General features: G+C 36.3%; 1 protein-coding gene across 1 annotated transcript; it reads left to right on the top strand.

Annotated features, from left to right (window-relative positions):
* The first annotated feature begins 13,974 nt into the window (after positions 1 to 13,974).
* Positions 13,975 to 14,916, top strand: LOC131395108 (olfactory receptor 5M10-like). Its single transcript, XM_058526904.1, has one exon. It carries the CDS (start codon positions 13,975 to 13,977, stop codon positions 14,905 to 14,907), a length of 933 nt encoding a protein of 310 aa, XP_058382887.1. The 3' UTR covers positions 14,908 to 14,916.
* The last annotated feature ends 1,733 nt before the right edge of the window (positions 14,917 to 16,649 follow it).

Below are 16,649 nucleotides of genomic sequence, written 5' to 3'. Positions count from 1 at the left end.
AAATGTATGTAGTTTACTGTGTGTCGTTAATACCTCAATTAAGCTAGAACATGCAGGGGAAAGAGAGGGAGAGAGAGCCGAAAGAGGGAAAAGGGAAGGAAAAGAAGGACTGAGGGTGAAAATTAAGTGGACAAAAGGAAGAGAGAGACACAGGAGGCATCGGGTCTCTGTGGCTTTGGCATCTCCTTCCCCTGGAGTCTCCCATACTGGGCAGCTGACTGGACTATTCTGATGCGCTCTCCTCACCTCACAAGTCACTTGTCTGCCGGCAGAAGAAGGAGGGCGACTATGAGGTCCAGTGACGACGCCTGGTCTATTACCTGCCTCATGGCGACCTACGGAAGCTGCGATGACTAGATCTGACTAGATCTGAGGTCCCCTTTTCCCAGACGGGGTCCGGAGAAGCTTGACTGGAACAGAACGAAACCACATTGGACAGACACAGGCTCCAAGCCTTTCTAGACTTGGCCCCTGACTGGCTCACAGGGGACTAAGCTGAAAGATTTCAACTTCCTTAAGTCCTGAAAGTGACTGCAACTTCTGTCCTGTGGTGTCACACCAGTTCATCCCTCAGGGACACCAGAATTGGTGAAACCAGCACAGACATTGCCATCATGTAAAATCGAATCCCCACTTCAGTGCAAGTTTTCCCTTCTTAGGAAACTTTGGAACATCCCTCCCCTTGACTCTGTGCAGCCATCACACCCCTGTCGGTTCCTCCATATTCCTCCCCCACTGAAGCACTGGCAGTCTCAGGTTCCCCTTTTCTGCTTCATTCTCTGAAGCTCAGATTCACCAGGACTTCCAGATCAATCTCCCTCAATGTCTCCTCTCCCCACTCATGGGTCCTCCATGATGGGAAACAGGCCAAGATGAGAGGAGTGTGTGAGACATGACTCTGCAGTCACCTTGGACCTTGGGAGCTGAAATGACTAGGTGTCTGGAGACCCTGAATCCCAGAGTAACACCAAGGCTCTGGGAAGAGAGTATCTGCTCTGGATGTAAAAGTGAATAAAACTCAGGCAGGGGGAAATCTGAGGGAAAAGAAAGAGTCTTTTTTCATCTTTCTCTATACAGAGTCCAACTAGCCTCACAGCATTGGCACCCCAACAAGCAGCCCAGAGCATCCCAGGCATGAGGCAGGCTGCGCTGTTCTGCCGTGGCTCTGTGGGAACAGATTGCATTATCTGTACACACTGTGCAGATGACCACAGCTGAAGATACCCAAGGGCTGAGAATTAAAGTCACAGTCATGCCACTCTCTCAGACTTTTTGTGTGTGAGCTTCACATTCTTAATCTTAAGCTGTGATTCTCTGAGAATGCACACTCTGAAGATTCTAATGATTAATAATAATAATATACTATTATTATACATTGCATACATTATACATTATACACTGTACATTATAATTATAAATTAATGTATAATTATTATACATTAATATATTATTATGATATATTACATTATTATAACAACATCATGATAATGATTAATAATAGTTACCATTATTGACTATTTAATTTCTGCTAAGCAACATGACTGGCAAGCTCTGCGTGTATTATCTCAGTTACAGTCACCATTTTTAGAGTTTTACTCCCATTTTAAGCTAAAGATATGGAGGCTCAGAAATATTAAATAACTTGACAAAGAAGAAAAAAAATTACTCCAAAGCTAAATTAAACACCTATTCACACTATGTGTCAAAGAAAGAAAGATGTTATCTGACCTACAAACAGTCTCAAAGTTGACCTCCCACAGGCCTGCAGTGAAAGAAGCCGTAAAGAATGTGCATCAGGAAGAAGAAATGTGAACCCAGGAAAACATAACAGGAGTCACGACGAAAGGAAAAAACAGTCTGTCTAATTTAGTATTAGTTTTAAAACAAGACATTAAAAACACATTCGAACCAAAATTCCAGATGATTACCACATGGAAGAATAGAGGAGAGAAGATTTAGCTAAAAAATAACTCATTTTTAGGGAAGATATAAATACTAAGATAAGATACTCTATTATTGTTTAACACATTGCTCTCAGAAACTGATAAATCTGTGGGGTAAAAGTAAGTAATGATAAAGAGGATTTGAAGAGTGCAACATGCTCGATCAGGCAAATAGACAAATCCCAACACACTGGCTTATTGTGAGACGTGTGATGCTGGAAACAGTCGTTCTCCTGACAGCATGATACCGCAATGGCATCTCAATTTTCATGAATCAAATTTCCAACACATATAAATCTAAAAACAGGGAAAATCCAGTATTTCATTATATGCAACTGTGATTCAACATGCAACAAATACAAGAAAAATAGAGACCCAGAAGTAGGTGTCTTTTTTGAGAATTGCTTTAAGCCAATGAAATAGAGGTCTTAATTTTGGGCGTACCATCCAGGGCAAAATATCACACGTATATAACACACATATAGATGCACATACACAAAGACTCCATAGCTATTATTTTAAAACTTTAGGATAATGTATCACACCTTGAAAAGTCTGCACAAATCGTTTAACAAAGGCCCTCTAAGTGTGCAATTTAACCCTAGACCAATTTGCCCTGGGGGTTGGGGGTTTATTATCTTTTTTTTTATCACCTGATATTAGCCTCTAGTTTTTATTTCATATCATGTGGGGGCTCAGACAACTCTATTGACTTCCTTTTAGTATGTTGAATTAACATCGTCTAAAGTGCAGATTTATATGCTGTCTTATAATCAGGCAGGGGAAACATTTGCCAGTGATACACTATGTCTATCACCACAATACAATCTATAATACAATCAGGCATAAACAGATGCAGTCACTTCACATAAAGTCTAAAAATATATCAATTTACCTACAAAGTTTTATCTGATTTCCATCAACTCTTATACCTCTAGTCATAGCTATCTTTAGGACTTTATCAATAGGTCTTGGTCTTATAATTTTGGATATGGGAAGCATTCCCAGCCAGACATAATGTCCATCTTCAAAATGCATTCAGGCAAAGTTGATGCAACCTCTTCATATAAAATTAGCTTAAGCATTCCAACCTTCATAATCTTATCAACACATTTTTACATTTTCTCAATTTAATTGTAACCTGAGTTAGAGTCTTAAGGTTAGTCATTATTTTATTTTTGTATTTCTTTATTAATTTAGTCTTTTTATAGGTATCAATAAAACAATTATGGTAAGAACTCTCAAATTTTTTTTTTTACAATTTAGAATTTTTTCTAATTTAAATGATCCATCATCTGACCACATTGACGAGTAGGATCTTAAGAGTGACTCAAACCAACAGGTCTTTTACAGCTTAACCATGGACATAAGAGCTGTCTCCAAAAGAGAGTGCAAAAGAAGCAGTCCTCATAAGATCCAGAAAGTTCACTGCCAACAATAGTCTAAGAAAGCAAAGGCCTGTATTGCACAGGCAGAGTGCACTAATAAGCAATGGAGGGTGAAACAACAAAGACCCCTAATGAAAGAAATTGGGACCCCTTATGACAAACTCCCCTGAGAGCTGACACAGCCAGACAAAGAGAGTGCTTCCTGGAAACCCAGTATATTCAACTGGCCACCGAGATGTACGTGCATCCTCTTGATGGCAGAGATCAGAAAGGTCACAAAGCCAAGCTCTCAAGACATAGACGTTTCATTATTTTTTTAAGTATCATATTATAACAATAAACAAAATACAAAATAGTAGGTAAGATGCTTTGAATTTATATAAAAATTACAAGGAATTTTTTTCCAAATTTTTGCGGGGGGAACTTGAATTTGCTTCCATGAGCATAACAGTTTTACCTCAGGTTTTTGGCTGAAATTATTATGAACAACTTCTAACAAATAATTTTTAATAATAATCTGAAAATTAATTTTTACAGCATTTACATATTTAAAGGAGTTGAAATTAAATTTAAAGAAATCATATTAAAGCTATTTTTTGACAAATGGCGATATTGAAATTTCTTGTTAAAATGAAAATAGAATTCAAATCCAGTTGAATGTTTACGTTACATATTTCAAAATCAGATAAATCTCGAATTTTCTGAATGTTCATGTATTGTTGGATAGTCATGTTCCAGCCTACCCATCAGTAAAATAACAATTAGCAGAAAGGTACAGACATATAGGGTAAATATGAAGACAGATTTGGGAGCCTGCGTGGAGCTGCTTTTTCCAGGAGATGTTGCCAGGCCCACCTCTCTATCAATTCTTGCTTGACTGCATCTCCACGGACACCTGGAGCATGTGCCATCCTGCAGCATCATGACTCCTTATCCACAATGAGGCTGTTGAAGTAGTTGTGCTACCACAGGCCAAACCAGCAGGTTGTGGTGAAGCAGAGAGCAGAGCAGTGGATGTTGGGGTTATTCTCTGTGGGGTCCGTGGGGCCTGCCCTCAGACCTTCTCTGCATGGGCTGCTTTCTGAAGAGTGCCTCGGGAGGCTGCCCGTGGTCAGAGCCTACCAGACCAGAGTGGCCAGCTGCCCCACCTTTGTCCCCATATTTCTTGGCACATATATACTTTGCACTCTGATTGCAAAGCTCTTTTTGTTCACCACTGTTCCACTAGAAGAATGTCTGCTACAGAGTAGGTGCTTAGTAATATTTGTTGAATGAATGACAATAAACTGTCCAATATGTTATATTACCATATTCATCTTTATCTCAACATAAAATCTTTACTTTGTCTTTGTATGTCTAAAAAACTGACATTTATAGCAGCACTATTTGCCATAGCCAAAGTTGGAAACCACCCAAATGTCCACTGAGGGATGAATGGATTATCAAATGTGATATATCTATATATTGGAATGTTATTCAGCCTTAAAAAGGGATGAAATTCTGACACGTTACAACCAGGATGAACCTTAAATATATTATGCTTAGTGAAATAAGGCAGATACAAAAGGAGAAATATTACATGATTCCACTTATAAGAGATACTAAGAGTAGTAAAATTTATAGAGATAGAAAGTAGAATAGTGGTTACTAGGGGCTGGCGAGAGGAGGTAACGTGGAGTTATGATTTGATGGGTACAGAGTTTCGATTTGGAATGATGTAAAAATAATTCTGGAGATGAATGGTGGTGATGGTTGGGTGAATGTGAATGTACTTAATGTCACTGAATTATATACTTAAAAATAGTTAAAAGGGAAATTTTATGTTTAGTTTACTTTACTATGATTTTTTAAAAAGGTGACTGTCAGGATTTGTGTAGAATAAGGGAACATGTTTCACCTCAAAGAAGTATCCAGGTCTGTACCTTAAAAAAAAAAACAGAGAACTTCAAAATGTTCTGAAAATGGCTTCTTATGACATTCATCATTGAAAGTAAAAGTTGTAGAGGCCAGGTGGCCCTAGCTGCAGATGGAATGATGAGCTATTGAAACAATAATTTCCCTCCAACAAACATTTAAGGCTAGTGACTTGTCACATTATGTCCTTTATAAGGAAATATTTTTCAGCTATTCCCAATCTCAAACAAATTTCTGTAAAATCATGAAAATATTATTTTTTCCTCTTATTAAGAAATAAAAATAAAATGTTATATATGTGTTTAAAAGTACTACACAGGGAAGAAAGAGTAAAAAAAAAAAGGAAAAAAAATAAGTCATCTAACTTAGTAGCAGTTATATTTGTGTAGTGAGACCACAGATGGCTGTAAAAAAATTTCTCTCTATGTTTCTGTATTGTTCAATTTTTCTGTAATGAGTGTACTTTTAAAAACATCTACTGAAAAAGGACCTTGGAATTCTCTTCAGAATGTCCACTTATATCTTTTTCAAGGAGAGTAACTCTCCTCTTATTTATTTTTAATTGAGGCTAGGATTTTGGAATAAGCCTCTTTCAAACTATTTATTATCCATTACCAGTCAATAACAGTGTTTTAAGCATTGCCTTGCCAATGTATAGACTTCAAATATTTAATTTACTATTTGCTGGAGTAAAAGATGCATTAACTACTCCTGCCCCATATCTTCATTTTCCTGGTTGTAAACCTGAGACTCTGTGCCACAGATTTTGCCCCTGAAGAGGTGCTTCTACAGGCTCTTAGGAGGTTCTGGGTCTGTGGACTCTCTGTTGGGGAAGACTGTGCCAGGGAGGAGTGGGAAGGAGCAGAAAGGGGGAATTGAGAATGGGGCTGAGGAAGTTAATGCTTATAATTTTTACTTCATTTTGTTTTGTAAAATTGAGATCCAACGAATACTCCGGCAAATATGTAAGTAGCTACGTGGGAAGCCCAGGTGCATAAGGACCATCAACCACATTGACAAAGGACCATTGATCTTGTCCACATAAAGTTAAGAAAATATTGGGCTAGGAAGATCACTGGATATGAAGTCAGAGAGCAGAGTTTTATTTATTTATTTTTTTAATTTTTATTATTATTATTTTTTTTGAGGAAGATTAGCCCTGAGCTAACATACGATGCCACTCCCCCTCTTTTTGCTGAGGAAGACTGGCCCTGGGCTAACATCCATGCCCATCTTCCTCCACTTTATATGGGACACTGCCACAGCATGGCTTGACAAACAGTGCGTATGTCCGCTCCCGGGATCCGAACCTGCGAACCCCGGGCCGCCGCAGCAGAGTGTATGACCTTAACTGCTATGCCACTGGGCCAGCCCCAAGATCAGAGTTTTAGATTTAACTTTGTCACTAACTTTCTGTGTGATCTCCAGAAGCTACCTTGCTTCTAGGAGGGCCTCATTTAGAAAATAGAATTATAATCATTTGTGAGCAATGAAATAAGGGTTATTTTATCAAAATTAAAATAGAATACAATTTTTTTTGCATTTATTACTATTATTCAAAATAACCAGAAAGATAAGGTCTTCTCATATATTTAAAAACAAAACCCAGGAGTCAAAAGCTTCTTAGTATGTTTGTAATTGTTACACATAAACTTTTGGACTAAACTAACCACTAGACCCTCTTTATGGAACAGAGGATCAGGAAAAAATCAAGCCATAAGGCATTACAGAAGACATGACTTTTAGGCTAAAACTTGGAAAATGCAGCTGTTGGTCCTTTGGTTTTTCTATAGTGCCTAGATTTGAGTTTCATGTGTTTTCTTCTTTCTGCTTATGTCAGACTGCCTAACCAACATAGAAATATCATCTTTACTTATTATACTGATGTTTCAGTGTACCTAATTCTCAAAGACTGTGCAATGTGTGTGATGGATAGATTTAGAAATTCATTGGTCCCATCAACCTGGGTGAACACTCTTTGCGGCCCTGTCTCCACGGAGAAGGCCCATGAATAGTTGCCTTGACAACCCCTGTTCACTGTTTAAAACTCTCCATCTGACTACCTCTCTTCCCCCTCCCCCTTCTCTTCCTCCTATTCCTCCTCCTTCTCCCCTTCTTCTTCTTCTTTCCACCTCCCCCCACCACACCCCAGGCTTCAGTGACACTGGGAACAAAGAAAAGAGAAGAGATAAAAGATAAACCATATAGCTTTCTGGATTCCATTTTTGATGTACTTGTTAAAAAAAAGTTCTAGTGAAGAACGGGTTTGAGGAAAACTTTAGCTTTCAATGTTTAAGCCTTCAGTTTGCATTAATCTCTAGTATGAAAGAGCCCTTATAACATTGTGCTGTGTTGTGTTTTTTAATCAGTACCTCAGTATTAAACAACCAGTGAGTAATGTGATCTGCTTGACTCTGAGGAAAGCAAAATTTATCTTTAAATCATAATTTATGGAGACAAATTTACTCACAATAAAATGTACAAATTTTAAGTGTGCAGTTTGACAAATGTGCAAAACCACGTGATCACAATTCCAGTTTTCAATGCTACTATACAGCTGGGGAGAGGGCGTGGGAATAGGACAAGTAAAAACTGCCAAGAAGCTCACTTGTTTTAGCAAGATTCTGTCACTTTTCCAGACTAAATACTTCTAAGATTCTGCCAGCCCTTGGTTGATTTCCAGCATTCTGAAAAAGTTGTTTTAGATAACTTTTGCCTGTGTTCTCCTTGCTTTCATGGAGGAGCGGGTTTTGAGAGGTCACCATGAAGCCCAGTGTCTGAGGGTTACTGTAGATAGTAAACCAATTTGCTGTTTTCCTGTTTAACTTGAGGGGTGACTCAGGGGTCTTGAGGATTTGTGAGCTGGTTTTGCAGAAGAAATAGAATGCCTTCGGGAATGTTGAGATCACTAGATAGCTGGATGGGCGCCCTCAGCAGCCATTGAAGCCCAGAAGTTAGACTGCCCAGGGGCTTAGAGGGAGTGACCCCCTTGTTTCTCTGGAGCTTCTCCTGCTGAGCCCCTTAGCTCTAGAAAAACCTCCTTTCTGTTCTTGGAGAGGCGGATTTGAGTGAACACAGGCTCCTGCCTTCTTGTTTTGGCCAATGTGAATAGATCTTTTTCCTTCTCCAAGTACCAATGTCTCTGTGTTTGTCTTGCTGTGCATCGGGCACAGGAGTTTGAGATTAAGAGGTTTGGTATCAATCACTCTACCATTCAGCAAGTTGGGTCCCATCTCCATATAATGTTTTTGAGATTCATTTAAGGTGTGTGAGTAGGTTGTTCATTTTTATTTCTACATAGTAGTCCGTTATATGCATGTATCAAAGTTTGTTTATCTATGAATCTGCTAATATACATTTGAGTTTCTTTGTGGATATCTGTCCTCTTTTCTCTAGGTTAAATACTTGAAAGTGGAATTATTGGGTCATAAATTTTTAAGAAATTGTAACTTTTTAAGAAAAAGAATGCCAGTTTTCAAAGTAGTTGAATTATTTTACATTCCATCAAGTAGTGTATTATGAGGGATCCAGTTGCCTCATACTATCACTGTCAATCATTTTAATTCTTACCATTGATGAGATTGTGAAGTAGTATCCCATTTTAGTTAAAATATGCATTTCCTTGACAATTATAGGTACTGAAGTTCTTTTCATGTAATTATTGGATATTCTTATATCCTCTTTTGTGAAGTGTCTGTTCACATCTTTGATTTTTTAAAATTTAATTGGCGGCTAAATCAGTGAATTGTGGAGGATCTTTATGTATTCTGAATACCAGTTCTTGTCAGATTTACTTAATGGGAATGTTTTTCCTAGTCTGTGGCTTGCCTTTTCATTATCTTAACACTATTTTTGAAGAGTGCACATTTTGAAACATGATGACACAAAAAATATGTATTTATTGTTTCATAATTAATGCCTTTTTGTCCTTCCTAAGAAATCTTTGGTTACCTCAAGATCATGAAGACAGTCTTCTATTTTCTTTTCCCTAGAGGACTTGTAAATTTAGTATTTACATTTAGTTCCATGATCCACATCAAATTAATATTGGAGTATTGGAGTATGATGCGATGTAGGAATTAAAGTTAAATTTTGCTATACAGATATTCAATTGTTCCATCAACATTCCCCATTGAAATACCTTTGTACCTTTGTTCAAAAATCCACTGACTATACCTGAGTGGATATATTTCTGGATTCTTTATTTTGTGCCATTAATCTATTTGTTATCCTTAGATCCACACATTGTTTTGAGTACTATAAATTCTTATTAACTCTTGAAATTAGGTAGTGTAGATCATTCAATAATTTTTCTTTTCTCTCAAAATGATGTTGGCTAATCTAAGTCTTTTTTATATGTGTATATATTCTATAATCAGTTTATTGATTTTTGAAAAAATAAGCTTGCTAAAATGTTGACGGGACTGGCATTAAAACTATTGATCAATTTAGAAAGAATTGACAACTTAGTATTGAATTGATAACTAAATAAAAAGCAATGGGATATATTAGAGTATACGAGGCAACCATTTGGTTTAAAACTAATTAGGCCTGGCCTTGTTTTTCTAAAAAGGACTGATGTGGCCTGTTGGGCATGTATTATACATCCGATTTAAACATTTACAATGTCCCAAAGGCAAGAATGATGCCCTTAAAGACAAGGATGTAATTTCCCCCCATATTGGTTTTTCTTTAAAGATAAGAATCTCCTCCCAGAAACTAAGAATTAATTATGGATCTGCTGAGTTCACCTTATGACCACTGACCTGCTGTGCCAGCAAAGAAATCTCATGACTACTGTGAAAGAGATATTCCTGTCATATGTGAAGTATGCTCTTTGTTCCAAGACGGTATATAACCACTCTGTACACCTCACTTCTTTGGAGTTCTACCTTCCTTCATGAAGGCACTCTCCCGGGCTAGATGGTCCTTAGGTCTGGCTCATAATGAACTCATCTCAATTTTTACTTATAGATTAATTATGGATTATTTGCATCAACAGAACATTCCAATCTACAAGTGAGATATATCTCTCCATTATTTAGGTCTTTAATTTCTCTCTGCAGTGTTTTGTGATTTTCAGTGTGTATCTCTTGCACAGTTTTTATTATATTTATTTCTAAGTAGTTTATGCTTTTGATGTTATTATAAGTGGTATTTTAAATATTTTATTTGCCAGTTGTGGTTGTTTTTTACATAATAATATAAATGATTTATGTGTATTGATCTTTTAATCATGTCACCTTCTGAAATATATTCTTAACTTTTCTTTTGCATCTATATTTTAGTTTATTTTCAGGTGTACAACTTAATGATTCAATATCAGTATCTATTGAGAAATGATCACCGCAATAAGTCTAGTTAACATTTCTTTTTGTATTTTAAGAGGAGATTCTATGTAAACTATCATGTGATCTGTAAATAACACAATTTTATTTTTTTGCCAATCTGTATAATTTTATTACATAGATTAGAATTTCCAGTACAATGTTGAATCTACTATAACTTTAAAAAGATAGCCAATTGAATAATCACAAAAATACGAGTAAAACGGGCTGGCTGAGTGGGGCAGCAGTTAAGTGCGCATGCTCCGCTTTGGCAGCCCAGGGTTCGCAGGTTTGGATCCCAGGCGCACACCAACACACTGCTTGTCAAGCCATGCTGTGGCAGCGATCCATATATAGTAGAGGAACATGGGCACAGATGTTAGCCCACGGCCAATCTTCCTCAGCAAAAAGAGGAGGATTGGCATGGATGTTAGCTCAGGCCTGATCTTCCTCACACACAAAAACAGTACGAGTAAGAAACTTACAGTGTCAGAAGGATGTTTCCAACTATCTGACTATTGTGACATTTGTGTAGCTAAGTCACTAGGTGTCCTTTTAGCAGACACACGTCAACTGGTAATTGCAATTGAAGCACAATGATATTAACTAAGGAATTCATGTCATCAAGTATAATTTACATAGTCTTCTGAAGGCTTTCTAGGAAAGTAAAACAAGAATGTGTAAAAGTCTTCTTTGAGTTGGTATTATACACTTAGGTGAAGTCTGGATCCTCTAATCTTATTCATTACTGTACAAATAAATGAACATCAACTTCTTATGTACGGACTTCTGATCAAGTGATCCCATATTGAAAAGTATGGGTACTTGCCCTTCCAAGTCTAAAAATGCTAATTCACTACGTTTTGCCTGCCCATTCAGTTACTACAGAGCTAGTCCTGTTTCTTGTTGAAGAACAGTTTTTGTAAATCTTATGATTATTACAATGTTATTATATATTAAAGTATATTAGAAAATACTTAAATGCATACATGCAGAATCACTTTAGGACAAATTTTCTTCAAACTAAAAACTGACATTCTGTTTAAAGAAAGGTCAAATCTTCCACTATTTTTATGTAAAACAAGAAATCTCCACATTAAGGCCTCAGGAAATGAGGGTTCTGCAATCCTAAGATTAGCTCTACAATCTTACAAGAAACTTTTATTTCAAGGGAATATTTAGCAGTAGATTTTATTCTTTAAATTTTATTATTTTATTTGTGCAGGAAATCAGGAGCAAATTGAGATAAAAATTGAAATAGAGAAATCTTTTCACTTCAATTTGAAAAAAAATATTGTAATGCTCAAATCTTCTCAAATGTGGTGAGTTGATAATTGTCTACATTTTGACATTGATATACAGCTTTATCTCATGACTGATTTCTTACAGTGTAACGCATCATTTGGAGAACTAACAAAATCAGAGATGCTTCTCTTGGTCAGACTACACTTTGATTTCTTTGATTGTATTGACTTGGAACTATTAGTGCACTGGACAGACTAGTGAAAATATCTCTATATTTCTTTATTCTCTAACAAATGCAGCACCAAACAATGTTCAAATATTCTTTATTCTAATTTCAACCCTCCTCCTAAACCACCAGTTTTAAGAATCATCAATTTCATGAATGATCCTGGCTCTCAGACTCATTTTTGCTTCCTAGCATGTTGATGAAATTAACTCAATGGGGCAGATTGTTCCAGTATAAATCCATAATGTCCACACTCCAAAGTGTCCTCACCCCTGACCAGCGCTTCTACTTCCTTCCATTGATTATGTCACCCTTTTGCCCTCCACACTCTTTCTGCTCCTCAAATCTTTCATTGACTTCATCGTCCTTCTCCTCACTCTCATTAGATGACCTAACCTCAGTGATTATAGAGAAACATTGAAGACTTCTGTTGAGAATCCTCTCATCTTTACTATACCAAAAATACAAAACTTATCTACCCATGTTTCCCTCTTTCCATATTATTAAAGATGATGACTAATTTCTCTATCTGTACCAAAGATCTCACGCACTTGGTACCAAGCAGCGTACACAGATGTAAGGTAGAAATTTTGGCCTCAAAGGAGAATCTAGGGTCTCAAAGCACCAAAATAAAGTTATACTCTTGAGGAAAAAAGACTATTTTAATTGGATGTTTTAGAATTGTTTTTAAAATACCCTAGGGAATGTAACCAAGAAATACATTATAAGTCTTCTCCCATCATTTTTACAAAATATGGAAGTCAGCTTTTACAGGTAGGTCATTTTATACATTTGTTCACTAAAAATATGCTTGTTCTTTTCTGTGAAGATTAATATACCACCAATGTTGAAAAATTATTTTTATCAATTTTACTTGATTTTTCTATTCATATGTTAATATTTCATGACATCTCTAAAAATTAATTATTATATGCAATCTCTTCTGATGTATACATGAAAACTAGATAAAAGTATCCTTAGGGTGCAATTCTGAGGTACAATTTTTCCAGCTGTATCTTATTTTCACAAAGAATTGAGAGATAGTGGCTCCAGGTGGGAGCTAGGGACACATTTAAACATGATCTGTATTTCCCTAGACAAATATTTTCATATGTGTTAGTTGCACATAAAATGGGGACAGAAAAACCTCACATTCTTCTCCAGATACTTGTATTCCTTATTTACTGCACAAATTCTAGCTTCTCAGAAAGGTCTTTCTTTGAATGGCCATCTAAAAGCATCCCAGCCCCCATTTTTCTTCATACTGTTTGCTTCTAACTGACATGTTATCCATCTTTATCTGTGTGTTTAACATCGGTACCTTTTCCTACAACGTATGCTCCACGAGGATGGGGAATTCACTCACTGCTATAAACCCAGAAGCTGGAACAGTAAAAAAAATCAATCTTTGTAGTGTACGTTAATAGAGGAGTGGGTGAATTTACAAAGCACAGAGAGCAATTCTTCATTCTGTACTTTCTAAGCCATATGTCAAGAGATAAATTTACTTATTCAATGCCTTCTGAAGGAAATTAAGCCAAACAATTATGAATTTCAAGTGAAAATGCTGTACTGAATATTTATTTTTGATTTTGCATCTGGAAAATAGGATATCTGATCTGGAGGGATGCTAGAAATCCAACTTGGCTCAGTTTTCCATTTGAGTGATGCCAAGGACCTGTTGTTTTTTGTATCTGATTTCAATTCTTGTGCTTTTTTTCCCACAAAATTTGAAAAAAAAATACCAAATATGAAGTTTTCCATTATGGCAGGTTTAAATGTGTGATGTGTTTGTTGAAAAAAGAGTAATTCCCCAATAGATGAATAGATCAAAGACTAAATGACGAAATGCATTTACTGGAAAAAATGGAATAAATGCAGAATCTGGATCAGACAGAATTCTTCACTTTCAGTTTTCAAGAGATAAGAAAATGTCTTCTCAAAACCACACTGTAGTGAGAGAATTCATTCTCTTGGGACTCACAGACGATCCAGTGTTGGAGAAGATCCTGTTTGGAGTGTTTCTGGTGATCTACCTAATCACACTGGCAGGGAATCTGTGCATGATCACGCTGATCAGGACCAATTCCCACCTCCAAACGCCCATGTATTTCTTCCTTAGCCACCTCTCCTTTATAGACATTTGTTATTCCTCCAACATTACTCCAAATATGCTGCGCAACTTCCTCTTAGACCAGAAGACCATCTCCTATGCTGGATGCTTCACACAGTGTCTTCTCTTCATTGCCCTGGTGATCACTGAGTTTTATATCCTTGCTTCCATGGCATTGGATCGTTATGTAGCCATTCATAACCCTTTACATTACAGTACCAGAATGTCCAGGAACATTTGTATCTCTCTAGTCGTGGTCCCTTATACTTTTGGCTTCCTCAATGGACTCTCTCAGGCACTGCTGACTTTTCACTTATCTTTCTGTGGCTCCCTTGAAATCAATCATTTCTACTGTGCTGATCCTCCTCTTATAATGTTGGCCTGCTCTGATACCTATGTCAAGAAGATGGCAATGTTTGTAGTTGCTGGTTTTACTCTCTTAAGCTCGCTCTTCATCATTCTCCTGTCCTACCTTTTCATTATTGCCGCCATTTTGAAGATCCGTTCTTCTGAAGGCAGGTACAAAGCCTTTTCTACTTGTGGTTCCCACCTGACAACAGTCTCCATATTTTATGGAACCCTCTTGTGCATGCACCTAAGGCCCCCATCTGAGAAGTCTATAGAGGAGTCCAAAATAATTGCAGTCTTCTATACTTTTTTGAGCCCAATGCTGAACCCATTGATCTACAGTCTAAGGAACAAGGATGTGATCCATGCCATGCAGCAAAGGATTAAGGGAAATTGTGCATGAAATTGCAGTTTAGCCATCTGTTCATTTGAAATGACTAAGTGTCTGTGATAAGATAGTGATTAGCACCTAGAAATGAGTAAGAGAGAGGTCCTAAATGTAATAGATTCCCTCGTTCCAATTTCTTTTTGAGGATCAGCATCATTTAGTCTGTGGAACATTTTCTTAATTCATAAGAAACTTCCCTTTTTGTTAAGCAAAGAGTTGTTAGCAACCATTCCTAGCAACCAGAATATGCTGATATCCAGATTTATAATCCTATTTGAAAAATATATTTTAGAATCATTTTAAAAGTACTCCATATTTTGTCTAAATAATTGTATGCTTCCTTTTATTTTTTAGTCCTAAGAACCACTGCAGCTTTCAGGAGCCAAACTTAAACTTAGTCTTGGCAATTCTCTTAATCCAATGGTTGATCTCTTTGTAGTCTTTTTTTAAATATTCTATTTATTTATTTCTATTTGTGATTTAATTTTTTCGTTGTGTACGTTTTGGGGTGAAAGTCACCTCAGAATTTCTTTAAAGACAGAATAGAACATAAATCAACATGCATAAAAATAGTCATAAGTGACACTCAATTATAATTTGGCTCTCATTTTTATATCACTATTTATTTTAATCCTTGCAACTGAACTAGTGAGAAAACTATGATCTCCATTTATAACATTTGGAGTCTTAGGCACAGAGAAGTTAAATGAATTACCCCAAGTCTCTCAGCCACTAAGTAGTACAAAGGCAAATCCCTCGATTCCATATTCTTTCTCTTTCCAACTCACACTGCAGTGGTTAAACTCCTCAGCACTGCAAATGCTGTGGACAGAATGCAGGGGATAATAAACCAATGAGGTTAGTGCTGTACATGAAATCATGGTGATTGTGATGAGAGTGATACAGCTGATAATAGTTAATGTGGATGTCCTCTGACATTTCAGGTAAAGATGGTAATTTGTGTGCAATACAATTTGAATTACCCCACTGTTCCATGTAAAGCAGGCAATTGTTATACGTGGTAGACTTATTTAGATAGTACTTTATGGATATATTTTCCAGATTATAAAAGCACACAGGTTCATTTTAAATAACTAGAAAATGCAGACAGAAATGAAGAAGCTACATTTATCAGTGATATGTCCTAAACCAATGGATAATTTCTGTTTATGTTTTTTATATTTCTTCTCAATAATTTTATGCATATATATTAATTAATAAAACAAAATTGGAATAATTTGCCATATACAAGTATGAACATTGATTTTCACTTGATGGTATAATGTTTGCATTTCATGTGGACTAAATGTTTTTGGTGAACACCATTTTTAATGTAGTATAAAAATTAATTCATTTTGAACTTAATTACAAAAATAATCTACGTATCAATTGTAGAAAAACAAGCTAAAAAGTACTGAAAGATATAAGGAATGAAAGCAAAATTTGCTTGTAATCTCCTACTTAAAGAGAGCTGCTCTCAACATTTTGGTATATTTTTTTCCACTTGATTTATCTTGCAAACCATTATTCCAGCATATTGATGTATCCTATTTTTAAGATTGAGTCGTATCTCTATGTATGTATCTCTCTGAATGTTCCGAGAGGTGTAATTGCTGAATTAAATACTTTGAATGATTTTGAAGCTCCTGCTAATTTTTTCTGTGGTAATTTTTTCTCCAGAAAGCTCCTAACAATTTATACTTGTGACAAGTAATATTTGAGATTAACCTTTTCACTATACCATTATTAATATTAGA

This window comes from Diceros bicornis, chromosome 31 (assembly GCF_020826845.1).
Source record: "Diceros bicornis minor isolate mBicDic1 chromosome 31, mDicBic1.mat.cur, whole genome shotgun sequence".
NCBI classification, from domain to species: Eukaryota; Metazoa; Chordata; class Mammalia; order Perissodactyla; family Rhinocerotidae; genus Diceros; species Diceros bicornis.
Note: the sequence above shows the minus strand (reverse complement) of the source record. Positions and strands in the feature narration are given on the sequence as shown.